The following is a 27,763-nucleotide window of genomic DNA, read 5'->3' on the forward strand; positions in this document are numbered from 1 at the left end:
GTTTCAGTTCCTAATTAGCCTGGTACTTTGTATGATAATGTTATAGATATGTTACGGAGCATGCAGCCCAAAAAGAAGCAGAGGGAGCCCAAGTCAAAAAGTGAATAGAGAAGCTCAATCTGCCCAGGTGAGAAAAGTGGAGGAGAAGGCAAGCTCAGAAAAAACATGGGAAAGCACCGAATATTCTAGCAAGGTGCTCCAAACATCCTAGCAAGGAAAGCGTAGGGTGCAATGTAATTCATTTTATAAAAGAGTGCCAAGCTCCCTCTTGTGCCAATTGTAAAGTCTAAACAGCCATAGGTGAAGGGATAAGGCAACTAAAAGGGAGTAGGGAAAGAGGACCTTGGCAAGATGCCCGATCATGTAAAAAAAGAGATGGGTGCCCAAGGGATTAAGGGCTTGTATATAAACTCAAAAAGTAAATAAGAAGCTCATTCTTTGGTGTGTAGCAAAAGTGGTTTCTTCTTCTTCTTCTCTTCTTCTCTCCTTCTTGCTTGCTTGTGTATGCTTGAGAGAGGGAGTGTGAGAGTGAGAGGGAGTGAGTGTGTGAGGGTGAGGGATCTTGGAGAAGAAGCTCTCTATCATCTCCTCTCTTCTTCTTCTATTCTCTTGTCTCGCGCACGGCTATGGAGGATGGAGCTTAGAGGTGGAGGCTTGAGATTGCTTGAGCTCGCATCGAATCGCGAAGCTACCGGTTTGCTTGAGGGAGGAGGCTACTCATTCGGGCATCAAGGTAAGCTCACTACACCCCCATAGGATCGAAAGCATGTCGGCTAGGTGAGAGAGAGCCATTTGTGCTTGCTTGAAACGCTTGAAGCAATAAGTGGTCCGTGGGTCTTGGCGGATGAGCGTAAGCTCCCACTACACACAAGCTCATGCAAGAGGTGCATGTACCTACAGTTTGGAAGCAACAGCAAAAGAGTAGAATTGGACCAATGTTGGCAAGTTTGTATGCTCACTTTTGCAGGTGGTGTGCCTAACTTTGCATGCATCTCTTTGGAAATCACCAAAAGTGAATAAGATTAGTACATTCAAAGAGCAAAAATTGATAAATGGCATTTTTGTAGATTTTTATGACAAGGATTTGTCTCATTCTCATGCTTCAATCGAAGTTGAAAATTGTCAAGGAAAAAAGCTTGTAGATCCATTGTTTATGGGTTTTTCTTCTCATGATGTGTTAAATGATAATGCTTTGAGTGGTGCTATGCCTTTGGGGGAATGGTTGAATGATGATGCAAAAAATGGTAATGTTCATGAGGATGTAGTTATTACAGGGGTGAAAAATAAGGTTAAATTCTCTAAAGTCAAAATGGAGAATATATCTATGCCTAAGCAATCTCATTCTATGTAGCAAGGTCATGGTATGCCTTATGACTGGAAAGTTATTCCAACAAGTTATGTTTCTCAAAATCTTGAGGAAGCTTGCTCACTTATGACAAGTTTACATCAGTTCATGGTTGATATGCATGCCAGTGGTGCTATTAAATTGGATGTAGTTCAAACCTTGCAGGAACAATTATCATGCATGAAATCTAAGAGGGATGCTATGCTCATTGAGATGGAAAAGATGAAAGAATTGCATGTTAATGAGGTGGATGCTTTGTGGAGACAAACTAATGAATATGGTGATGTATTGACTAAGTATAAAATATATTCATCTGCTTTCAAGGAATGGACAGCACACATGCAAGAGAAATTCCAAGGTGAACTTGATTTGGTGGCTCAAGAGAATGCTAAACTAAAGGCTGACAGGATTCTTTTGGATGCTCAATTGCAACCTTTACTTAAGGTTGAAAAGCAGCTTTTAAGTGATATGGAAGTTGTTTTCGATGATTCTATGTTTAAGCAATAGGATTTGGCTGCTATGAGGGCTACTTTAACTAGTGTGATGTATGATCACTAGGTTGCAATTGCTAGCAAGATGTCACAGGTTATTTCTAGGCCCTATCCAATATTACAGCTGTCATTTGTGTCTGAAAATATGGAAGCATTGACTCAAGAGAAGAATATGTTGAAAGAAAAGCTTCATGGGATACAGGTTGGAGTATCATAGACTTGTGAACATGGTTACTAGTTTGCAGAGTGTCAAGCAGATTGATCATTCTGAAAATCGGTCTTCTGATGTTGATGTTATCAAGGTTGATATTAATGATGCATTGCATAATATTTATAACCAGGTGCAGATCAAGGACCTTACAGTGGATAAGATTCATGACATAAATGTTTTACCTCTTGTATCACATGAGCAACATGCATAGGAGTAGTCTATCACTAACTCTCATTATGCTCATGAGCCTCATAGTTCATGAGTTACTCTCTTGTACCACTATCAGACTTTATTTCTTTGTTTTCCATCATACTTACTATATATGTCTTTATGTTTTGTGACTATCTTTTGAGGAGATTATGCAACCATTTAGAGGGCTATAAGTATCCTATAAAACGGGCTCTACTTATCGTTTCTCTTTGTGGCTTACCTCATGGTGCAAGGCTATGAGTAAAACATAATTTTTTTCACTAGATATGTTAATTTTTTTTATAAGGCATTTGACACCATGACTCATGCAAGGGTTTGGGTTATGGTTGTGCCAGCCATCCACTGGGTTGTGCCAAGTGTTAGCCATGGTGGTGTCACACTTCATGTATTATGCCCTTAGCCCGGTTTTGTAGTGACGGGTCAAGCACGAAGATCGAGACAACAAGTGTTCCTTAGGCGCGGAGAGACAAAGAGAGTGAGAGAGAGCAGAGTAGAAAGTGTGCACGATTTTAGGTACAATGATGAGTGTACCACTTTAGGTTTTTAGATAGATATATATGTGTAAGTACAAGTGCTAAGGGTGTGTTCACACCCGAGCACATTTAAAGGCACAAGGGCCTTTATTCCCAACAGTCCCACCTAAAGGCAATGTGCCTTAAGAGGAGAAAAGAATCAACTAAGTCTAGGTATGTACAAAGCTGAAATACATATATCTATCCAACTCCCATCATCTATGGGCAATGAGCAAACCGCTCTGTTGGAAGACCCTTTGTGAGAAGGTCTGCAGGATTATCATCTGTATACACTTTGAAAAGCTCAATGCTCTTGCTATCAAGTACATCTCTAATGAAGTGATACTTCACTTGTATGTGCTTCGTCTTTGCGTGAAAGACGGGACTCCGTGCTAGCATGATAGCACTCTGACTATCACAATGGAGAACAGGTAACTCTCTAATGCCAAGCTCTCCCACAAGACGTGAAAGCCATAAAGCCTCCTTGCATGCCTCAGTGGCAGCCACATACTCTACCTCTGTAGTAGACAATGTGACACACTTTTGTAGCCTAGAGATCCAAGAGACTACTCCTCCTATGAAGGTAAACACATACCCAGAAGTGGACTTTCTGCAGTCCGCATGACCATGTAAGAATGCAGTCTTTACATCCATCTCTATGAGCTCCATGTCTTCAGTTGCAACCAAGCCTAAAATGGTTCTCAAGGTAGTCATCTTGACTACAGGAGAGAAGATCTCATCAAAGTCAATTCCTTGCTCCTACTTGTACCCCTTTGCAACCAATCTTGCTTTGTACTTTGGTGAGAAACCAGAAGTGACCTTCATCTTGTAAAGCCATTTGCATGGAAGTGTTTTCTACCCTTTAGGCAACTGCATCAAGTCCCAAGTGCTGTTTTTCTCAAGAGATTCCATTTCTAACAACATGGCTTTATACCATTTCTTACTATCCTGTCTGTCCATTGCTTCCTTAAAGCAAGACGGTTCACCACAGCCTATCAACATGACATATTCAGCCACATTATTTGCACTAGGAACAAATCTGTCAGGTTGTCTAGTAGCCCTAGATGATCTCCTAACCCAATGATCATTGTTTGTTGGTTGTTGAGCCAGCTTGCTGTCCTGACACTTCAGCCTGCAAATCAATATTAACAACTTGCTGTCCTAGCTATTCTTGCACATGTAGTGGTTCATTATCATGAGCAATAGCTGACCGATCATTTCTAGCATTATTTTCTGCATTTATAGGTTCATTTACAACAGATATTTGCTGCTGTACAATGGGCACATTTTGCTGTCCAAAATATATTTCTTCCCAGAATACAACCCTACGGACCTCCTCAGTCTTTTCGGGTTGTTTATGCATGCGATCTTCGCGAAAGATAACATCATTGCTGTGTACTACTTTCCTTTTCTCAAGATCCCATAATCTATACCCCATTTCACCCTCATCACTATATCCTAGGAAAATGCATTTACAGGACTTTGGCTCAAGTTTGTTGCGTTTTTCTTTACGAATGTGCACAAAAGCCTCGCACTCAAACACTTTCAAGTGAGCATATGAAGGTGGCTTGCCCAACCACGCTTCTTGAGGAACCTCCCCCCCCCCCCCCAAAGACCTGTTTGGTGACCGATTCATCAAGTGTACAGCTGTCATAATAGCCTCTATCCAAAAACCACGGGGTAATGGAGCATGAGACAGCATCGTACGGACCTTATCCTGTATGGTCCGATTCATACGCTCTGCAACTCCATGTTGGGGCGGATTATGAGGGGCAATGAGCTCCCCCTTTATCCCTTTGCTATCACAAAATGCCTAAAAGGCCTTAGACACATATTCCCCACCATTGTTAGAGCGAAGACACTTAAGTGTCTTATCTATCTGATTTTCAACCAATGCCAAGAATTTTTTAAACTTGTCAAGCACTTCATCCTTGCTACAAATAGAGTAAACCCATACCTTCCATGTAGCATCATCAACAATGGTGACAAAATATTTATTTCCCCCTAAAGATAACCCTGGCATCTGAGATACATCCGAATGTACTAACTCTAGAGGAGAAGATTTCAAAGAAAGAAACCTTTTATGAGACGTCTATGCATATTTACCATAAATACAATGATCATAATGCTCAAAATTAGCATAACGAAGACAAGGCAAGTAACCCAAACGAGAAAGTACTTTCATTCATGTTTGACTTATGTGTCCCAACTGGCCATGCCACAAAGAAACACTTGGCTGCTCGGTTACGGCAATAACATGGTCACGCACACTAGATACATGAAGTGGATACAAAGTATCACTCTTACAACCTCTGGCAATAACCCAAGATCCCTTACAGATCTTCCATTTTCCATCACCAAAAATAGTATGAAAATCATCATCATCTACCTGCCCTTTGCTAATCAAGCTCTTCTTTTGAGCTGGGGTACATGTCGTACATGCTGAAGTGTGAAGATAGAGTCATGCTGAAACTGCAACTACACACTGTCAATACCTGCAATGTCACATGCATAGTTGTCCCCAAGATGGACAACACCATATCGACCCCCTGTATAGTCAGAGAACCACTCACGATGAGCGATGACATGAAAGGAAGCACCTGAATCGAGAATCCAGGTATGCATGTCATTATCATCCATATCTGCAAGTAAGGCATGTGCACCAAAGTGTGAAGGGACAAAGAGTATGTCACTCCCACTATCACTCTCATGAGTGACTACATTCACCTCTTCAATTTTGATACTACTCTTCTTAGGCTGACTGTCTTTCTTTTCTTCCTTGCTATCATCTGTCTTCTTGCCCTTTTCTTTCTCTTTCTTCCATTTATAGCACTCACGTTTAAAGTGACCCTTCTTGCCACAATGATGGCATTCAATATCTTTGCCATGTGATTTACTGCGTCCCTTGCTATCATATTTGCCTTTCTGCTGTGATTTGCCCCTAGTATGCAAAGCACTAGAAGACTTACCGGATGCATTGTTCTACCAATTCATTTCTTCCATGAGTAGAGCACTCTCTACATCAGCATACAAAAGAATCACATTAGAATTGCCCATAGCAGTCCTGAATCTATCCCAACTCTCTGGTAGAGTGCAAAGCAAGAAAATAGCCTTAAATTCTTCATCAATCATGAACTTCAAGGCAACCAGCTGGTTGAAACTGGAGTTAAACTCACTCAAGTGAATAGACATTGTTGTACCCTCTTTCATACGCAAATCCATAAGCTTTTTCAACCAATACACTTTGCTTGCAGCACTCTTCTGTGCATACAGTTCTTCCAATCGAGTCTATATAGCATATGCGGAATCCAAACCTTCAATGTTAAACAGCAAGGCATCAGAAATCGATAGCTCGATGGTTGAGCGTGCAAGCTCATTTAACTCATCCCAATCGTCCTGTTCCATATCTGCAGGCTTTGCCCCTTATGTTTTGATCGGCTTTGCCTGCTTCTTTTGCAATAGGATATTGTAGCAATGCTTTTGTCAAACTGCAAAGTTATGTGCTCCTTCAAGCTCTTTTATGTGCATGAGATTACTGCTGTCACTGCTGCCAGCCATGATTTTCAACCCAAATGTGACCAAACAATCAGCAAATGCAGGCCCAAACTATCACCCTAATGACCAAGGTACAAACAAGTACCAACCAACAATAAATGACCACTTAGAAGCACAGATTTCAGATCTATAATTAAATTTTCAGAAGCACCAAACCATGTGCTAAAGCATTCCACAACTGATTACAGCTATTCCAAGGGCATATGCATCACATTACATGAGAAATCCCAAATTTTAGCTGCAATTTCTATTGTACATGTACCCACGGGCATAAAATTTGACACGAACGGTCAAAAGCCCCAAAATTTTTGTGCTCAAAGCATCAACCACACATCTGCATTTTGTCTGTTATGCATAGAACATGCCAAATTTGCCAAAATAGAGCAATTTCAGCAAAACCCCCAAATTTTGCCAAGTGTTGATGTCCAAATTGTGTGGAATTCAACCTGCATGTACATAAAATGACCAAATGCTGTATAGATTTTGCCCAAATTACAAAAGCCCCAAATTGCACAAGGTCCAATGTGCATCAATGTCGAGAAATTGGGTAAATCTCAGCCCAATTTGTGCATGTACATGAAAAGCCCCAAATGTCGAACGCAAGATTTTACAAAATCCTGCAATTTCTAAGACAAATTTACTTTCATGCATCACATTCCCCAAATCTGGGAAAAGCCCCAAATTTTTTTGGACCACAATTGCACAAATCTGACCTTTTGTGCCTAGCACATGAAACCCCATCAAGAAAGGGGGGTAGAAGGTGAATTTTTTTTTCTTTTTAAAAAAATGATTTTGAAAGCTGTGACAGGGTCCGTTGACCCCGTGCAGATCGTTGACCTTGCCTGCGCCTACCCGCTAGGAACCTGTCGTCGCTTGCGCCTACCCGCCACGAGCCCGTCACGCGACTGCTGCCCGATGGTCACACTCGCACCTGGTCGCTACTCCCTGCAGACGTCGCTTGTGCTGCCCATTGGTCCCGTCCGTGAGCCCCCCTGCTGCCTATCACGCCCACTGGTCCACGCTAGACCTGTTGTCGCCTGTTGGACCTGCCGTGATCCTACCTGCCTCAACCGACTGCTCGACTGTGACAATTCCTACTCGTCGAGTCCATCTGGGACTCCTGCAACACTTGAGTTGTCTCTTGCTAGCTCTGATACCAATTTGTAGTGACGGGTCAAGCACGCAGATCGAGACAGCGAGTGTTCCTTAGGCGCGGAGAGACAAAGAGAGTGAGAGAGAGTAGAGTAGAGAGTGTACGATTTAAGGTACAATGACGAGTGTATCACTTTAGGTTTTTAGATAGATATATATATATATGTAAGTACAAGTGCTAAGGGTGTGTTCCACCCGAGCACATTTAAGGGCACAAGGGCCTTTATTCCCAACAGGTTTTACCTCGGTCATGTTAGTTCTATGTGTGAGGCAACCCTTAGATGCCTCGTGAAGTTAAGGTTATGGTAGGCAGTTTTCAGCGTGGCCTGCTAAGGCATTTGTGCATCATTCTCGTTTCAGGGTTATCTCTTATGCTCACAACCTATATATAATGGATTTTCATTGTTACATAGCAGATCTGACAATTGGTGCCATCATTTATTGTGTTTTTATACTATTCTCAGCATGTTCTTTCTGCTCTACTTCTCATTCTCTGATTATGAGTGCCAAAGTCTGTGTTCTTATATCTCTATGTGATTATCTTTAAGTTTCTACGAGTTCATGATATAAGATTAGGTATTTTTCCCATGACGCACTATCTGTCCTATTATGTATTCTGCATAGATAGGGCAGCAGCATTAGGCTTCATACTTATTTTCTTGTTAAATGACAGAATTTTCAAAATTGGGATAATAAGCTGCCACTTAAGGAGCAAATCTTTTTATTGAGATATATGCTTTGTGTTGTTCCTTGGGATTTGCGCTTGTTGTCAAAAGGATTGCTATTGCTACTTCTCATAGATGTAGCAGTTTAAATTAGAACACTCCAAACATGTTGCAACCAGTCCAACACTCTTATTTTCAGAATACCCATTATTCTCATTACCTATTGTGCAGGACATAAAAGGAGTTGCACCAGTAAATTCAACTCTTGCAGGACCTTTAAGCATGTACATTCACAATGGAATAAAGGAGGGAGTCAAACGAATAAACTCAACTCACTCAGGACCTTACAGCAAGTACATGCACAATGATTAAAACAGTTTGTAAAATACCAAGCCATACCTAGCTATATTTCCAAAGAATGCTCAACCTCAAGGCTTCAAAATAAAACATCATTAGTTGCCTCTCGATATCAACAGAATCAACCCCCAAGTTTCTAGTCTGATTGACCATATTAATAATATAAAATATTCAAACCATAATAGCCAAACAAATGTTCTGCTTTCAAGGAGCCATTAATGCTACTTTGTAAACCTTCAAACTGAATAAACTGGATATCAAAAGAAAATATATGAACACCCTGCAGAAGTGCTCGGAACTAGAAAAGGTATTCTAATGGAATAACACCTACCTATATGACCCAGCATAAAATCATAGGCTTTCTTTGTTTCATCTCGACCCTCTGCACCACGATTCTCATTAACTTTGCGGATGAAGCGTATGTAGCATCTCCTACCAGCCAAATCAGTAAAGATCAGAACATGCTAGAAATGGTACATTGCTGACAATTGGAGCAACTAAATAGCATAAACAAGTAACACACTTAGAAAAATAGAATATTCGAAGGATGAATTTTACAGCATAATTATCAAGTCTCTACTTGTGAGAGAACCCACGACATTGTAGAACATAAACGAAGAATTCTGCACCATAATTATCAAATCTCCACTTGTAAACGAGCCAAACGTTTGGGTGGACATCCAACTGTTCTAACCTCTTTTGAGAATGGATAATTTCCTAGTGGGTCTTGTGACTTGTCTTTGGTCACCCAAATCACTTTAGGATTAGGGCCTTGGTCTATGTGATAGTTCCAAGGATCTATGTTGTCCAAAGGGACAAACATCTAGAACCTAGTGCATGTTTTGGGGCATGAATTTGGGGCATGAAGAGTTAGAGATAATGTTTGCATGTGCTTCTTAGTGAAGTGTCAATATTCTGCCACCTGGCAAAACCTTCCCATGCAAGTGAGGGAAAGGCTATACAAGGCTAGTGAGCCTCATTCCAGCATTATGAAGGTTGGGAAAGGAAGAGAGAGAACTGTTGCTGCAATTTTCCAACCATTGGTGATCAGCCCAGACATTGGACAATGCCAAAAAGCTTCCCCCAACTGATTAGGAGGCCATTGGAGGCAAGTGACAGCAAGTTTAGGACCCACAAGGGTAGCTGACTACATGTGGGGCTCCTATTGATGGTGGGCTGCAGTCAATCACGCATTCACAACATGGGCCGCAATCAAGCACACATTCACAACAAGAAGGCAACATTAAATTTCAGCCAATTTTGGCAATGAAACTTTGAAATTTCTCACTCCTGTCTATAAGCAAGTGACAGCAAGTTCGGGACCCACAAGGGCGGCGAACTACATGTGGGGCTCCTATTGATGGTAGGTTGCAATCAATCAAGCATTCACAACATGGGCCGCAATCAATCAGGCATTCACAATAACAAGGCAACATTAAATTTCAGCCAATCTTGGCAATAAAACTATGAAATTTCTCACTCTCTAGCTTCCTCTCCATTCTCTCAGCCAATTCATAGCTTCCAACAAGAGATCTCAACCAAATTCAATCCCAAAACAATGCAATTGAAGAATTTCTACTTCTAAACCCTACTAGCCACCTTGGGAAGAGTGCTTAGAATTTAGGGCCTATACTTGAGAGTCCGCAGCTGAAATTTGGGATTTCAAAGAATTTCAAGAGGCCAACCAACCAACATTAAGTTTGGGTAAATTTTGTCAAAAGTCATGTAGCAATGGAAGCATAGACAAGTGCTGCAATAAACTACTAAACACAAGATGGAAGAGAAAGAAAACAAAAGAACACTACAAAAGAAGAGAACTCACAGATGTGCTCGAGAAATGGAAACCAGATACCAAACACGAGATAGTCGCGTACAACGGTGAGTCACTGGCTACGTGGGCACTAGCACCGGCTCCTCTCTCCAACAGGGAGTCCACCTAAAGAATGATGATGACTGAAGAGGAGGAGTTGCTTTTTCTAGAAAACCAAGACCTCATTACACCGTTCTCAACCTCGTCGGAGGGCCAATGATCATATGGATTGGGAGTACCATGCAAGGACAGGATTTCCATGGAAGTGGGTTAGGGGAGTCACTGGCCTTTAATTCTCAACACATAGCCAGGTTCTTTGTTGGCTGAGCTAGAGGAAAGAGATTTGGTATCCAAAGATCAATGAGACAAGGTTGTCATCTACCTCCCTTCTTATTTCTAGTTGTAGCAAATGCCATGAGCTGTTTCTTAACAAACAATTCCGTAGGTATCACAAGCATCAAGTTAACCCATTCTTTAGCTTGAGGAGCTCCTCAATGTGGAGTCCGCAAATGATAAAGCTGCTTATTTAGACAAGATGAGAGCAAATTTAGAATCTTTGTAGTAGCCATGGAGATATTTTACAAACCATCCAGTGCCTTGATTTATTGACGCAAATCGTGTAGATTTTGGATATGTAACACTGCGCAACCAAAAGAACGACCGCACAATGACTTCATTTGGGTTCCCTACAAAGAAATGCTCTAAACGCAGAAAACACAAAACCAATCGTACGACAAAGCACAAACTAATAACACAGGACACAATTAGGATTAGGGTAACTTAAGAGACACTGAACACAATGAATAATGAAGTGAATGACTATTGAATATGCAATGCTCATGCAGCAAACACACTATGTAGTGAATATTGAACCTCCAACTCTCGTATCTCTACGATCAAGGCAGAGGTTATGAGTTGGAGAGTGTGTCATACTCCGAACAGATCCCGAAACACAACAAGGCAGCCTCCATGTATCAAACAACAACAAACGCAGTCAAAGAGGCTGAATCTAATGCAAACAAGCAATTAGGAGAGAGAAAGACCAAAAACGCAAGTACTTGAGGAGAGAGAATAACTAGGCAATAGCTGGAGGCAGTAAACAACTATGCAAAAACTGTAGGCCACAACTGGAGGAGGGAGGAACTCAACAAATGCAAATTCTCAATTACGGTGACGACTATATCTGATTGATGGCAACAGCTTTGGATAATGACATCAACAACAAACGCAAAGTTCGAACAATAGTTGATAGCTCTAGGGTACCAAGTGACAACTCCTAGATGCAAGCAACAGCTCCTAGATGTAAGCGATAGCTCACACATGGAAACAAAGGCTGAAATCCGAATCCAGATGGTAGCAGACAGCAACAGAAAGCTCTGACCGCGATGTCCTCCACAAACAGGGTGTGGGCAACAAAGATACGGCTCTTGAAACGTGCAAAAACGAGATTAAGGAAGAGTGGTGGACTACATGCCTATTTATAGAAAGTTTGGGGCACCCAAATTAGGGTTTGACATATGGGACACAATAACTCTCTAAGATCGCGTTTCTTTTTTAAATAAAATTGTTTCTTCATTAATTAACCGCATTTTGGAGTTAAGTCAAGCTAATGAAGTTTTAGCTCAACATTCCTTGTGGGACCAAGGTGAGATATCTTGGATGCCATGTGTGGATTAACATTACTTCAAATCAATAGTTGGCACCTCTTCTTCTAGGCGTTAGATAAAAGTTTCTTTATTGGATCCCCCACAAGGCTTTCATTTACAAGGAAAGAGATGGCTGTCAACCGAGTTGTGAGATTCTCACACACGTGGTACATCACTTCCTATTGTGGATTCTCTAGGTTCTTGCACTAGCTAGTAAAGCACTTCATTAGGAACTTTATTTGATCAAGAGGAGACAGGAGCCCAACTAGGCCAAAGGTGGCTTGGGATATCGTTATATAGCCTTAATATAGAGGAGGCTAGGGGATCCTAGACCCAAACAATCAAAGCAAAGCCTTATCAATTGAGTCCGTTGTCAAGGGTCTCCATCCAAACGAGGAGCCTTGGAAGAAACTTCTATTATGGCAACTTCCATCTATTATATCTACACATAAAAGAACCATGGAAGCCTAGCATTAACTAGGCTTTCAGGAGATCATGGCAAGAGACTCAAAGAGGAGTTTTAAAGTTAGATTCATAGTTGCTATATCAACAAAGCACGGGATCTATTTCATCTAGCCTCCCCCAACCACCAACCACCCCGATTAAGAGGAGAAGGCAACCTCTCCTATCAATTACTATTTACAATCACAGTTGGGCCGCACTATTGGACAAAGGACTTACCTATCCTAGGGGAGATTCTCTATACAAGTTGCTACCTCCATTAGCCCGATTGACATGAATTTTAGAAGATACCACACGCGATCCAAAGGTAGAGACTGTAGGGCCTCAAGGGTGCCAGAGCTATGATAAAGGCCATGACAAAGGGAGTACCTCCAAAGCGAAGAAAAAATATAGCTACTTCTCAAACATGGATTGGTCTCTTCTCTAGAGGGGACATTTCAACTTGGATCATTTGCAAGTAGCAAAGATAAGATATTCACTTTCACAAGGGAGGAGGATGGTCACCTCCAAACAAGATGACTTGGATTAGGAGAGTTCACAGATTGTCCTAGACAAAGAATCACAATAGTGGCACACCGTGATAGGTGATTCATCGACCTGGACCCAATCACCTACTTGCTAAATGGATGGAGACACTAGGCTCTTCAAAGAAAGGAGGCCCCTTCAAAAATTAAAATAGGACCCAAGAGACAGGGTTTGAGGGAACCATTCCTTGATAAGCCATATAATGCAAGCAAGAGAGAGGATTTGGAGGGAACCAAGAGAGAGGGTTTGGAGGGAACCATTCCTTGATAAGCCATATAATGCAACCAAATACAAAGCAAGCTAGGAGGGAAATTTAGATTAGCAAGATCAAAGCATGCTAATAGCTACTTCCCATCAATATACACATGGCATCTCAAATCATTTCCTAATAGACTTTGGAGAATGCTACATGACAGCTTTAGGCCTAGAAAGATCTCCCTCTTCTTATGGTTACTAGCTCATATGAGCTTAGTTGTTGATGCATGGCTTGGATATGGTAGGGCCCCACTACCCAAAGAGAGTGCCTATGGGACTATCCCAAAACCTAGGAGGTATGAAGGAGAGCTATCAAGATAGTCTTTCATGGCACAACAAAGAACATGGTTGTGACTAAGGGGGCCAAAGCTTCAATCACAAGCAAAGGCCCAACATGTGGATATAAGGATTCTCAAGGAGGGCTACTCCTATCTCATCATTGCCCAACATCTAAGCAAGATCCCCACTCCAGATTACTCATAGCCACAATGGACCCAAGGACACTATGATAGATGGGAGCTCAAAGCTCATTTTATTGCTTCATATATTTGGACTGCAAGGTGCAGCCACACAATAGATCTCCAAGGTGTTTCCACTATAGGGACTCTTTTTTCAAGGATTTGAATAGAGATCATCCATACTTTCCACAAGAGATGGGAGAGGCTGCAAGGTAGCTCGAAGAGGATAAGGATGACAAATGCTTCATTGCAGACACGGGACTTTGAAACCTTCTATCACATAGACCTTTAGATGGCATAAGCCCTAGCATTATTACCCATGAGATGGCTGTTCACACAACCATTGTATTTATGATGTATTGACCTGCTCTTTATAAGGTTCTTTGTACTCCATGCCTTAAGGGAATTTCCTTCGAGGTATTATGAATAGAATGTTCTTTGTACTCCATGCCTTAAGGGGATTTCCTTTGAGGTATTGAGCTGCTCTTTATAAGGTTCTTTGTACTCCATGCCTTAAGGGGATTTCCTTAAAAAAGTCCTTCACGCAAAGACCTCATCAGCCTCATTAAAGCCACTTTGTGATTTTTGAGGTACTTGCAGGAGATCCCAACACATGGGATCTTCTACGGAGAGGGGGTCTCTCTAATAGGTTGGACAAATTCAGATTCTCAAAGATCTACTACAGCCTTCTATTTTGTTTGGCCTTCAGGTGGTGTCATCTCTTGGACCAGCAAGCGACAGCCCACCATTAGAGCCGCTTGTGTGGCCGCCCACGATGTTGGTTGGTTGAGGTGGATATGAACTGAGACTGAATTTCAACAACCACATTCATGGTGACAGTCAAAGTTGCCTGGCCATAGTCAAGAATCCAATGTTTCATGCTTGCACAAAGGACATTGAAATCTAGTATCACTATGTTAGATGTGGCCAATAAACGTGGCCAACCTCCTTACATGTTGACGAAGACACAAAACAGGTTTCCCATGCTCCAATTTAAGTTTTCCAAGCTAGGATGTGGCAAAACCAAAATGCATCTAATGAAACAGGCAGAAACCAGCATTAAGCATAATTTTTTCGTACGTTATTCATACACACGTATATGGATATGAAAGAATGAAAAAAACATGTTTCACCAGTACTGTTTGAACCAACGTGACCTGAAGATTTAACATTCTTTTCTACAAGTATACATGTAATTATCCACATTTTCCCATGACACGTACATATTCTAAAACACACATTACAATCCGAAAACTTGACAAAATTACAGCTAAAATATTGGAATTGGACACAGCAGGAGAAAAGTGTTTGATTCTGGGAACCTGGGAATTTTTTTGTGGACTAGTATGTTATGAATAACCTACTTCAGTTTTTTCAAACATTTGCAAACATTTGTTTGCTGAAAGGTCCTTAAACCACACCTAATCAGGTCCCACACCCTCCCATGCAAGCTCCCTTGCAGCTAGAGCTCGTAACATCCTAATAAACTTGTGCCTTTATAGCTGAATTTTTAGATTTGATGTTGTCTAGAAGTGGATCATGCTAAAACTTACATTTTACATCACAAAGCACTTTTTGTCCTTCACTATATCTTAATCTGTAATGTGACTACTATCTATTACTTTTAATAATCAATTAACCTCTCAATTCCCATAACCAAGTAGCTAATATGCATGCAACACAACAATCAAGGTTAGTAAGAAATGCACCCTAAAACTCACACATTTAGAAATAGAACAAGAGGGAGTAGAATAGAAATCATCAACATCTTCCATAAGAACTCATGAGGTTATGATAAGGGTTGTTAGTGTGAGTCCCATAGTTGTATAATGAGGGTTGTTAGAATTGGTACAACATGCTTGTTAGATCCTATTTCTAAGGTAAACCCTTAGGTGAATGATATTGGAAATGTACTGATGTCTTATTAGTTGAGTGTACCTTAAAATATAGCTTTTTAGCATATAATCTTTGATAATTTCTTACTGGTTAAGTGCCTTAAAATATAGCTTTTCGGTATATAGTCTTCTGATATTGTCTTATTAATTGAGTGATTTTTAAGAGTCGTTCTTGAGTTTCTTTATTTGGGGAGAAACAATGCGCTCTGCTTACTCCAAGCTCTCCTTTCTTGTTTTTATCAAGCCTTTTTCTTACTATGTTGATTGGTAGCTTGTTAAATTTTTTGGTTTTTATCAAGCCTTCTCTTACTTAAATATGTTGATTGATAGCTTGTTTATAAGACAGAAGGTATTCGTCAATGCATGTTATTGATTTAGAAAGCTTTGATTTCATATAGTAAAGTGTTATGAGTGCTAGACCATGTGTACTAAGGTACTAAGGCACTAAGACACAAACCTCGATGCATGCACATGTAAAGACCTGTTTGAACTTCTCTGTCTCAAAGCTCACAACCAGGAGGTGACAGCAAAGCATAAAGAACGCAAACATCTCAAAACTCACTTGTGCAGAGGTTCCTATTTTCATTCCTCCATTTCTCTTGCTTTTATCAAGCAATCATTTGTTCTTCAAGTTGTGGAGAACATCACAAATTACCAGATTTCTGCTTTAACTACATCTAAAAATGTTAATGTGACGTCCACAACACATGCAAATCCATATACAACATTCATGTTGAAATGTATTTCAACAAAAAATAACAATCACACTTACCATAAATCGACATTGAGGCAACGAAGTAAGCAGCGACTGAAAATTTGTTTTGTTGCATCATCATTATTAGCATTCATGTGTGCCTCGACAAAAGATCTCCAGTACCTTGCCTGAAGAAAGCCCATGAAAATGTCACATTGATCTTAGAGGAATGGACAGAAAAGATGACTGAACATGAATAAAGTATGTTTTGGCTGATTATTTTTTAGAAAAACAACATTCTGGAAAACCTACAAAGGAAACTGTTCATTAAAAAGCACATGTGCAGTAAAGTTCCCAAACTTGATGCTCCCAAGTATCTAATAAATTGAAGGAACATTGTGCACAACCTCCATAAATTTGCAAAGTTTGCATGTCAAGTTAAAGCCATTGGTTGAAAATGCATACAAACAGGACCAAACTTGTTGAAAAGGACCAAGGTTCAAATATTTTCTCTTGAGTAAAGCTAATGGGACATAAAAAAAGGAAAGAGCTACATTTAGATATCCTATCAGTTGCAATATGATGTATCACATAAATGCTTTACCTAGAGGAAAACAGCTTAGCTTCTTAAAATCTGTCCCTGCTACATCAGAAATGACACCTAACAGCTTCACTATGAAGTCCTTGAGGGAGGAAAAGAGTATGAACTTGAGATGGTCAAACTATATATAGCATTCATAAGTTTTAAAAAACAGTTTGAATGCTCTAATAATATGTGTGTGTGTTTCATGAATCTAATAATAATCTTTCCTTGCCCACCTATTTCCACTGTCAAATGCTACTAAGCTCCAAGATAAATGTAATGTGAATATCTATTGTAGACACTACCACAGAAAATATATAGGACAACAGGCACATAGAAAGTCCTAGCAGCAATCAGAACATCTGACAATGTACCCGAGGCATGTACATTGCAGATGATCTACAGCAGCACTGGAAAAGAAGAATCAATTCCGAGATTAAGATAATTATTTACAGAGTAAATAGAGCAGTGCAAGGCAGAAATCTGCATGAGACACATTGTATTTACTGAGTGCTCACAATTACCTTCTAAAAACTGTGAGAAACTAGAGTCCACTCACCACAACTTTGTATATAAACACAAACAAACTACAAGTTCAACTTCTTGGAACTGAAAAGATAGACTCACTATTATTGAATCTATTGTGACACCCAAGATGACTATGAGGAGCAGAAAATAAGTTTGCACAAAAATGTCAAAATTCTAACTATGCACCCTTTCCTTTTTTCATCCCAAGCTTAGATCCCATGGTTGCATTTGACACTTTAAGAGCTTTTCTTTAATCCAAGAATTTGGAGCATTATATTTAAGCAAACAGCAGATTCACTTGAACATGCCTGCTCTTACAAAGGTCTTACCGCAGTGGGAAAATTGGCAAGTAGAAGCTCATATAAAGCAGCTGCTTCAGAAATTGGCCTCATCTAAGAGCACAAAGTATAACCAGTGTCATGACCCATCTTAAATAGGTTCACACAAAAAGAAGATACACCTCAGTTGGATAAAAGAGTCACATAAAACACATGTAGCCGCAAAAGGGTTCAAAATGAGTCACAAAAGTAAACCAATAAAAATGTGTTAGTAGAACGGAACAGAAAGATGCAATAATCAGGCTTCCTTTGAAAGTGGTAAACAAAACCATTTTCCAGCATGCACCTACACAACCAATAAAGGACAAGAAATTTTTGAAGCTAAGGGAAGCATAATGTATGACCACAACATGACCATCAAAAACTGCAAAACTTAGATGTGTACACTATGGATTAAAATAAGTGCTTTGTATTATCTGACATTTTCATGAATCGTAACATCACACAACACTGCTGTTGCACATGCAAATTGTTTCTTCTAGAAGAAGTTTCAATTCACTAAACCAAACAGTTACACATGGTAGTTAGAATTTGGAAGAGTGTTGGGAGATGATCACATAAGGTCCAAAATCAAGAGACTTAAGCCACTATGTGGTCCACCATAATATTAGACTCACATTACTCCAAAAGAGACTAAATTTCAAAGAGCTCATATCACCCACTATGTTTTAACCGCCAGAGGTGATGAAAACTCAAAATCTGCTTCAAAAGGCTGAAAACGCAACCTTTTCTCCTTCATGAACAGCAAAAAACAGCGACTTCGCTCCTTTCCCGCACTACACCTGTTCACCTCAGACTTCCAACGCTGAAACTGCAAACTTTTGTCACACTGAAATCTCCCATTCAGGTCTGCCCACAATCACAGCCCTTCAATGCTGCTCTGATACCATGTGCAGCGAATGCAAAAGCATATGACCAAATTGAAAGAAAATGAACATGAGAAGAGGGAGCAAGAAAAGAGACAGTAGAATGCAGAAATCTATAGTAGATGAATGCTAAAATGAAGGCGGCAAATGTATACACAAGTTGTCAAATGTATCTCTACAGGCCGATCTCTCTCACCACCTCAAAAGACAAGTGAATATTGACCGGGGCAGGCTGCCTATAAATAGGCAAAAAAATAACAATACAATAATCAGGTCTGCTAGTAAAAACTGGTGGACTGCTGCACATATGCAATCGCTGAATAAAATAATGCCTAAAAATGCTGTGCAAACATTGTGGCTGCCACCTGGCAACCTGCACAATGCCACAATCTGCCTAGACTGCCCAATTGCCAATAAAGCTGGAAATGACATGTAGACTACATCTAGCTGTCCAACATGATAAATAGGAAATGTGTACTTATGCCCCCGAGTCCCAACTATACAACAGTAACCTGCAAATGCCTATCTAGGGGATGAATAAATCTCTAACACATATGTGGCAACAGCCTCAAAAGCACAAAAAGTGGAAGAAAATGTAACAGCAACAAGATATCGAAGCTCAGCTGAGAGTGGAATAGACAGTGTAGAGTGTGAGACCATGACACCCAATGCAATAATCTGAAGTGTAAGGTGCAAGTACAAAGTACAACCCTGAAACCTTAGGGTTGTAAGAGGGTGTTCACACCGGAAGTGTGTGAAACATGATAAGTGCCTAAAACTGTGTAACATAGGCACATCTAATAAAAGAAATAAATCTGGAGGGAAAAACTCTTAGCAGATTAGTCAATTCATGGTTGAATTTGTGCATGTAGTAAAGCAGGCTGGGCACCAGAGATATTTTAGGCATTTTATTTACTAGCATTTCTTGTGATTTGGCATTATTTGTAGCCAGTCGGCCAGCATTTAATGTTGGCTGACCAATCAAATTTTATGGCATTTATTTGGCCTATATATTCTCAAGCTCCCTCCACATTCATTCATCACTTGACAGTTCTTGGGGAGAAGGAGCATGTGCCAGTGCCTCCACAGTCGGTGACTCGTTGCTTTTGTACTGTCTCATGTCTTGGTATACGGATTCCATTTCCCGAGCATACATTTGAGTTCTCATCTATATTGTGTTCTCTCTTTACTTTTGTCTTGTGTTCAACAGTTTATTTCAGCACGTGTTTATGCTTCCATTGCTGCACCACTTTTGACATGGTATCAGATTTCAGGATTTGTGCTCTAGCTGTGTTTTCTTACTAATTTTAGGACTGTTTTCACCCTTGCTGATCAGGTGACTACTGCTCCATACAGGCGACCTGTTTTCCCTGCGTTTTTTGCAGATTTGCCATCACCTGTTGTCCATAGCCCTTCTGTTGCCTGCGTCTTCAGTTTTCACGCTGCTGTGACATTTTCCAGCCTATTTGTGGCAGTACTCAATCTGCATTTTGGTGTTTTTGACTCCTTCCTGGCTGGACGACTATACCTTCAGGCCAGTTTTGCTGTTTTTGGCAGTTTTTGACTGATTTTTTGCGGCAGCTTTTGTCTTATTTTGGTCAGATTTTGGGTTCTACTATATGTGAACTCTTGCTTTTTGCAGCCTATGCTCATGTTTTCGCTGTGTTCCCACTCCAAATACCTTATTTTCTCTACTTCTCTTCTAAATCCTCTACAGATGGCTCCTCCATGCACATTCACTGATGATACGCTACATGGAGATTCCCGTGAGGCTCTTGCCGCTTCAGAGAGGGGTTTGAAGATGAAGAAGTCGACGGTCCAATGTTACCACTGTGGCAAGAAAGGTCATTTACGGAAGGACTGCAAAGAGTTAGCGGCTTCCAGGAAGAAAAATGAGCAGAAAATGAAGCGGGATGTGGAGTCCTCCGATGAGTCATCATCTGCCTCAGATTTCAACTCAGATCCTCTAGCCAAGGTCAAGTCCAAGGCGCGGAAGGGATCCTCTTCTTCAGATCGTGGGAAGGGCTTGGTGGCCCCTCCCTCAGCTGCTTTCTAGTGGTGGTGATGCGATCATTTGTCCAGCTCTCCAGTGCCAGAGAAGGAGTATGAGAGGGTGGTGAGATGGGGCAACCGTGCCTAATCAATATTTCTATACACATGCACAGAGAGAGACATCCTTGATGCATTGACCGAAGTCTAGCAAGTACAAATCTTAGAGCTGGGATTGACATCCAGGTTCATGATGGGCTGGTTATTTGACAAAGAGCGGGTGGCTTTCGTCTGGAGCTCACGTGAGAGGACACTTTGGCGGTTTGGCTAAAGGACAGAAATTCATGGTCATTTATGCACTACAGCACTGGTGACAGGTTGGTCATGTGTGCTACATCAGCGGCATCATTGACGAACATGCGAGTTGCTATGATTCTTCTCTATTTTCAGGAGCGAGTATGATCAACATCGACATCAAGTTCTCTCCGAGACACCTTGGCAGTGGCTTGCATACCCACTACTTGGGTATCCATGGATCTACTTTGATGGACATTGTTGTATGTACTATGATGAAACATTATCATTATACATTGTATTGTATTAGATCGCCCATGATCTGAGAGAGGGTGTTAGCAGATTAGTCAGTTGCTTGAGTTTGTACATATGCTACAACAGACTAGGCACCAAATATAGGCATTTTATTTGCCAACCTTTATTGGGATTTGACATTATTTGTAGCCAGTCGGTCAGCATTTAATGCTAGCGGACCAATCATATTTTATAGCATTTACTTGGCCTATATATTCTCAGGGTCCCTCCTCCACATTCATTCATCACCTGATAGTTCTTAGAGAGAGAGAGCATGTGCCAATGCCTCCACAACCGATGACTCACATTGCTTTTGTATTGTTTCACGTCTTGGTATATGGATTCCATTTCCCGAGCATACATGCTACACCACTTCTGACAAAAACCTCTCGTATGGAGAGTAAAAAGTGCCCCAGTGTCCTACTGAAGATCACCAACACTCCTCTGTGAGTGTAGGTGTGAGTCAAACCCAACAAACCCCCCTGGAGTGAAGAGTGATCAACATACAAGGGTCATCCACCAAAGGAGATCAAATTTAAAGCATTGTGAAATGCTTCAAATTTGTCACGAGAAAGAGCTTTTGTGAAGATGTCTCCCAGATTACTGTCAGAAGTGGTGCAGCAATGGAAGCATAAACAACATGTTGAAATGAACTGCTGAAACACAAGACAAGAGAAAGAATGAATAAATGAACACAAATACAGATGAGAACTCAAATGTATGCCTGGAAAACGGAATCCATATTGAACATGAGACAGCAGCATACAAAAGTGAGTCACTGGCTGTGTGGGCACCCAGGCACCAGCTCCTCTCTCCCTAGAAGAATCCACAAATGATGGCTGAAGTACTGAAGAGGAGGAGCCCCAGCAATACATAGGCATAAAATGGGGGAAGCAATAAATGCAATCGGCTTGCATTTAATGCTGGTCGGTCAGTATTAAATGCTCCCTAGCCCTAAAAAGGGCACCAAAAAATGCCAGATAAATACTACATAAAATGTTGTAGCCTCTGCAGCACAAACTCACACCTGAGCTAACTAATCTTCTAACACCCTCTCTCAGATCAGGGGTGATCTGATATAATACAATAGTACAATGATAGGGAATCATAAACTATACAGCATAGAACCACCAAAAGAACCATGGATATCCAAGCAGTGAGTGGCCAGCCCACCACCAAGATACCTCGGAGAGTATTTGACAGCGATGTTTGGCATAACAGCACCACCTAAAAATAGAGAAGAATCATAGTAGCTCGTTGTGTTATGTCACTCAGGACATACAAGACCAATCTACCAAACATGTCTCTGAACATGTGACCATGGAATCCTCGCCTTCGGCCAGAACCGCCAAAGTGTCCCCTCATGTGGACTCCAAACGAAAGCCGCCCGCTCTCAGTCAAGGAACCAGCCCATCATGAACCTCGATGTCAATCCTAGCTCCAAGATTTGTACCTGCCAGACTTTGATCCATGCGTCAAAGATGTCCCTCTCTGGATCCTGTGCATCTGTATAAACATATAGATGAGGCACGGCTCCCCCATCTCACCACCCTCTCATGCTCCATCTCTAGCACTGGAGAGTTGTGAGGAATGTCCGCATCACCACCATTAGAAAGCAGCTGAGGAAGAGGCCACTAAGCCCTTTCCACGATTCGAAGAAGAGGATCCATTCCGCGCCTTGGACTTCGCCTTGGCTGGAGGATCGGAATCGGAATCTGAGGTAGATGATGACTCGTCGGAGGAGTCCGCATCCCGCTTCGTCTTCTGCTCTTTTTTCTTTCGGGAAGCCGCTAACTCTTTGCAATCCTTCCTTAAATGACCTTTCTTGCCACAGTGGTAACACTGGGCCTTCAACTTCTTCATCTTTGAACCCCTCTCTGAAGCTGCAAGAGCCTCACCTGAACCTCCATAATGTGACGGAAGCCTCCCCTGTAGTCGTAAAGTAGCCTCGGGCTCAAGTAGCATGGAGGACATGTGAAGAAAACTGACAAGAGTCATAGATGTCTACGCCCATAAAGCATTCGCCACTCCATCAAATTCCTGAGGAAGCTTGTAGAGTACTGTACCAACAAGATGTGCCTCTGATAGGACAGATTGCATAAGGCGAAGCTGGTCCTAGAGTTGGGTAACACGAAGTAAGAAGAATTGAATCGTATCTTTGGATTCAAACTTCAGTTTGCTGGAGCTGACCATATAGAGTAACGGCCCTCATGGAGAAAGGAGCCTCGTACATCAACTGTAACTTCGACCATACATCCAAAGCTGTCATACAGGAGGTGACCGCCGATAGGACTTCTTTGGAAATACACCGAAGTAATGCCGAATGAGCATGGGCATCATCCGAATCCCATGTAAGCACAGCCTCCTCATGGTTGTCTTCATCAAATTCAGATGAAACAGGAGAAGGTTGTCAAGGACGTACCATGGCTCCGCCAACCACGTACCATAACCGCTTCTGAATAAACCAAGCCTTCATCACTGCACTCCACGTTTAATAATCAAGGCCATGGAGCTTGTCATCATTGGATGTGCATGGAGGAGCCATCTGAAGAGGATTCAAAAAAGAAGAAGAGAAAAGAAGGGATTGGGAGAGGAAACACAGCCAAACCACGAACACAGACTGCAAAAAACAAGAGTTCACATGCAGTATAACCCAAAAGCTGATAAAGATAAGCCAAAATCTACTGCACAAAGTCAAAAAATCAGTCAAAAACTGTCAAAAACGGCTTGATGATGTAAGCGCCCAACCAAGAGGAGATGCAAAAACACCAAAACGCAGGCTGAAATGGATGCGCAGGCTGTACAGATGCTAACGTCAGCAAAAAACGCAAGCAAAACTGATAGTATGGATGGAGCAGCAGCTGCCTGATCAGCAAGAGGGAAAACAATCCTGAAATCAGCAATAAAAAACAGCAGAAACGCAAATCCTAAAAACTGATACCATGTCAGAAGTGGTGCAGCAATGGAAGCATAAACAACATGCTGAAATAAACTGCTGAAACACAAGACAAAAGAATGAATGAATGAATCAACACAAATACAGATGCAAACTCAGATGTATGCCGGGGAAACGGAATCCATATCGAACACGAGACAGCAGCATACAACAGTCAATCACTGTCTATGTGGGCACCCTAGCACCGGCTCCTCTCTCCCCAGAAGAATCCACAAATGATGGCTGAAGTACACAGGAGGAGGAAGAGCCCTAGCAATATATAGGCATAAAATGGGGGGAGCAATAAATGCAGTCGGCCAGCATTTAATGCTAGTTGGCCAGCATTAAATGCTCCCTAGCCCTAAAAAGGGCACCAGAAAATGCCATATAAATACTACATAAAATGTTGTAGCCTCTACAGCACAGACTCACACCTGAGCTGACTAATCTGCTAACAATTACTAGTGGTAGGACAATAGACAAGGCTGATATCACATGCATGTAGCCTCTCTCTAACAAAGTGATAATGGATCTCAATGTGTTTCATGCGTGCATGAAACACTCGGTTTCGTGCCACTACAATAGCAATCAGACTCTCAGTGAACAAAGGAGTAGACTCCATAGTGAAAGATACCTTGTATTCAGCTTCACATGGCGATGTGGAACAATGGATTATTTCTTGCTAAGCTAAGAAATGCAAGATGAGCCAAGAAAGAAACAATTGCCACTAGTGGAGTGACGAGAATCATAATCACTAGCCCAATCAGAATCACTGTAAGCATGTAAGTCCAGTGGTCCCCCCTTGGCATAAAGCAATCCAATAGTCCTAGTATCCTGCAAGTAACAGAAAACACACTTGACAGCTTGCCAAAGTGACATGCGTAGTTGATGCATATATCTGCTCAAGGCTAAAACTACAAACTGTATGTTCGGCCTAGTGTTGCATAGGTAGATAAGACATCCAATTGCTCGAGCATATGTATTGATATCAAACAAGTCACTGTCATCATGCAATGACAACTTCAGTCTAGGTTCCATTGGTATACAAACTAGCTTGCAATCCTGTAAGCCAAACCTCTCAAGAAGTTTACCAATGTATCTCGATTGTGACAATCCAATGCCTCTCACATCATGAATAAATTGAATACCCAAGTAATATTGCAAAGGCCCCAAATCTAGCATCTCAAAAGTTTGCCGCAAATTTTGTTTGAATGTTCAAATTTGATCAACATGTGTCCCTGTAAGCAAAAGATCGTCAACATATAGACATATGACCAGCAAGGATACTCCCTTTTTACATACGTAAAGGGTACTCTCATGAGTTGTTTATGAACCCTTGGCTGAGTAGAAAGGCATTAATCTTTGCATATCAAGCTCGAGGAGCTTGGTTCAAACCATATAAAGCCTTTTTCAGCTTACAGACCAAGTGTTCGGATCCCTCAACTGCAAAACCAATGGACTGTTGTACATACACTTCTTCTTGAAGTTCCCCATGTAAAAATGCAGTCTTTATATCAAGCTAATACACAGTCCATCCATAATGGGAAGCCAAAGCAACCATAGACCTAATGGTAGACATGCGGCAAGTAGGAGCAAATGTCTCCTCATAGTCAATGCCTTTCTTCTGTGAGTAGCCCTTGGCCACAAGCCTGGCCTTATATTTGCCAATGGATCCATCAGCATTCCTTTTCAACTTATAGACCCATTTTGTACCAATGGATTTCTTCCCAATAGGCAAAGACACTAAATCCCATGTTTGATTCTTTATGATGGAATCAAACTCAGCTTGTATTGTTGCCATCTAATGCACACTATGTTGTGCATCCTCAAAACATCCAAGCTCCTCATCATCAAATGTATCTGCTGCCATAACAAACTCCATGGTATATACACCATCATGCATACAAGCTTGCTTTCTAGTTCGACCAGCAATAGGAGCATCCAAATGACTATCTTTCATAGTCTGCAAATACCATCTACACATTTGTCTAGCCTCTTGACTGTGTACAAGCTCTTGCTGAATTTCAAATTCAGCACCTTACGTATTCAGATCAGCCATGGGCTGATTTTTTGCATTGCCCAATGGAGCAGCTGGTTGAATATTAAGTTCACTTGCTGAAGCTCCAATGGTATCACCGAATGAAATGGGCAATAGCCCTTCAGATACATCACTGGCAGCCTGATATGTGTCAAAACCAGCAAGGGATAATTCTGATTTTTCATCGAAAACCACATCCCTACTAACAAATACCTTTTTAGAGACAGGATCATATAATCTATATCCTTTGCTCTCATTGTTGTACACCACAAAGATACATTTGACAACCTCGTTATCCAACTTCTTCTTGAGTACCTTGGGAATGTGTGCATATGCAAGACACCCAAAAGTACGAAAATGCCCAACAGAAGGTTTCCAACTGTTCCAAGTCTCAAAAGGCTTGACATTCGTTAATGCCTTGGTGGGGCACCTATTCAAGACATGGCAAGCACACGTACTACTTCCATCCAAAAACAATGTGGCAAGTGCTTTGTTTTCAGCATACATCTAGCCATCTCCATAAGTGACTGATTCTTCCTCTTTGCAACCCCATTCTGCTATGGAGTATAAGCAGAGTAGTGTACTAATGAACAGTGCCCTTCTGCTTCAAAAAAGAATTCAACATAGAGGACATGTATTCCCCCCCTTGGTCCGAACGGACAGTCTTCATCCTACAACCAGATTGATTTTCAACAAGTGCTACAAAAGCCAAAAATGCATCATACACTTCTAACTTTTTCACCAAAGAGTAGACCCAACAAAAGCGAGTAAAGACATCAATAAAAGTAACAAAATAGTAACAGCCACCCAATGACTTTGTCTGCATAGGGCCACATACATCTGAGTGCACAATCCGTAACCTAGCAGCTGCTCTAACAGCAACATCATGGGGAAACAAAAATCGATGCATTTTCCCCAAAATACATCCCTTGCATAAGTACTCAAGAGGACACTCCAAGAGAGGTAAACCATCAAGCATCTGTGTACGCTACAAAAGCATCAAGCTACCATAGTTTACATGCCCCATGCGAGTGTGCCATAACTCTGGTTGTGACATAGCAAAAGTAAGGGTGGACGCTAAATAGACCGACTGATCAACTGAAAAAGCATCCAACTCATACAACTCATAACATAGAGTGCCAGTCAAAACCAAAGTCATGTGTTACTTATCTCTCACCATGCATTTGTCATCATCAAAGGTGACCTGCAAACCACACCTTGTCAAAGACGAAATAGATAACAAATTCTTCTTTATACCTAGCACAAACAAGGCATTCTGCAAGCAGAGAATAGAGCCATCAATGGCTGCCAACACAATCTCCCCAATATCTCTAACAGGGTATGATGCATTGTTAGCACACTATATAGACTTGCCAACCGGGGCTGCAATAACAGAAGCAAACAAATCTCTGCGAGATGTGATGTGCTTAGAAGCACCACTGTCAAAAAACCATGTGCCCACATCCTCAATAGAACTAAATGCTCTATCAGCCCAAGAAGAGTCATAATTGAATGAGTAAAAACAATAGTCCCTATCTACAACAAAGGACGCAGACTCAGTAGCAGTAGAAGATGCATCAAAAACAGACATCCCTGACTCCTTCTCCTTGGCTATGCGCTTTCTACACTCAATGATGTAGTGTCCTGGCTTCTTG

At 41.2% G+C, this 27,763-nt stretch overlaps 1 protein-coding gene across 2 annotated transcripts in view; it reads right to left on the minus strand.

Annotated features, from left to right (window-relative positions):
• Nucleotides 1-27,763, minus strand: part of CSTF77 (Tetratricopeptide repeat (TPR)-like superfamily protein) — a 196,636-nt gene that overhangs the window by 136,810 nt on the left and 32,063 nt on the right. For both annotated transcript variants that reach the window (XM_087675672.1, XM_087675671.1), the window contains exons 3-5: nucleotides 17,684-17,746; nucleotides 16,322-16,431; nucleotides 8,830-8,930 (exon numbers count right to left, since the gene is read on the minus strand). In XM_087675672.1, the coding sequence (XP_087531798.1) occupies nucleotides 8,830-8,930; nucleotides 16,322-16,431; nucleotides 17,684-17,746 (274 nt within the window). The remainder of the gene's footprint in view (nucleotides 1-8,829; nucleotides 8,931-16,321; nucleotides 16,432-17,683; nucleotides 17,747-27,763) is intronic.

Source organism: Lygodium microphyllum, chromosome 4 (genome assembly GCF_053477565.2).
Source record: "Lygodium microphyllum isolate KBCC chromosome 4, Lygodium_microphyllum_v1.1.10, whole genome shotgun sequence".
In the NCBI taxonomy this organism is placed as follows: Eukaryota; Viridiplantae; Streptophyta; class Polypodiopsida; order Schizaeales; family Lygodiaceae; genus Lygodium; species Lygodium microphyllum.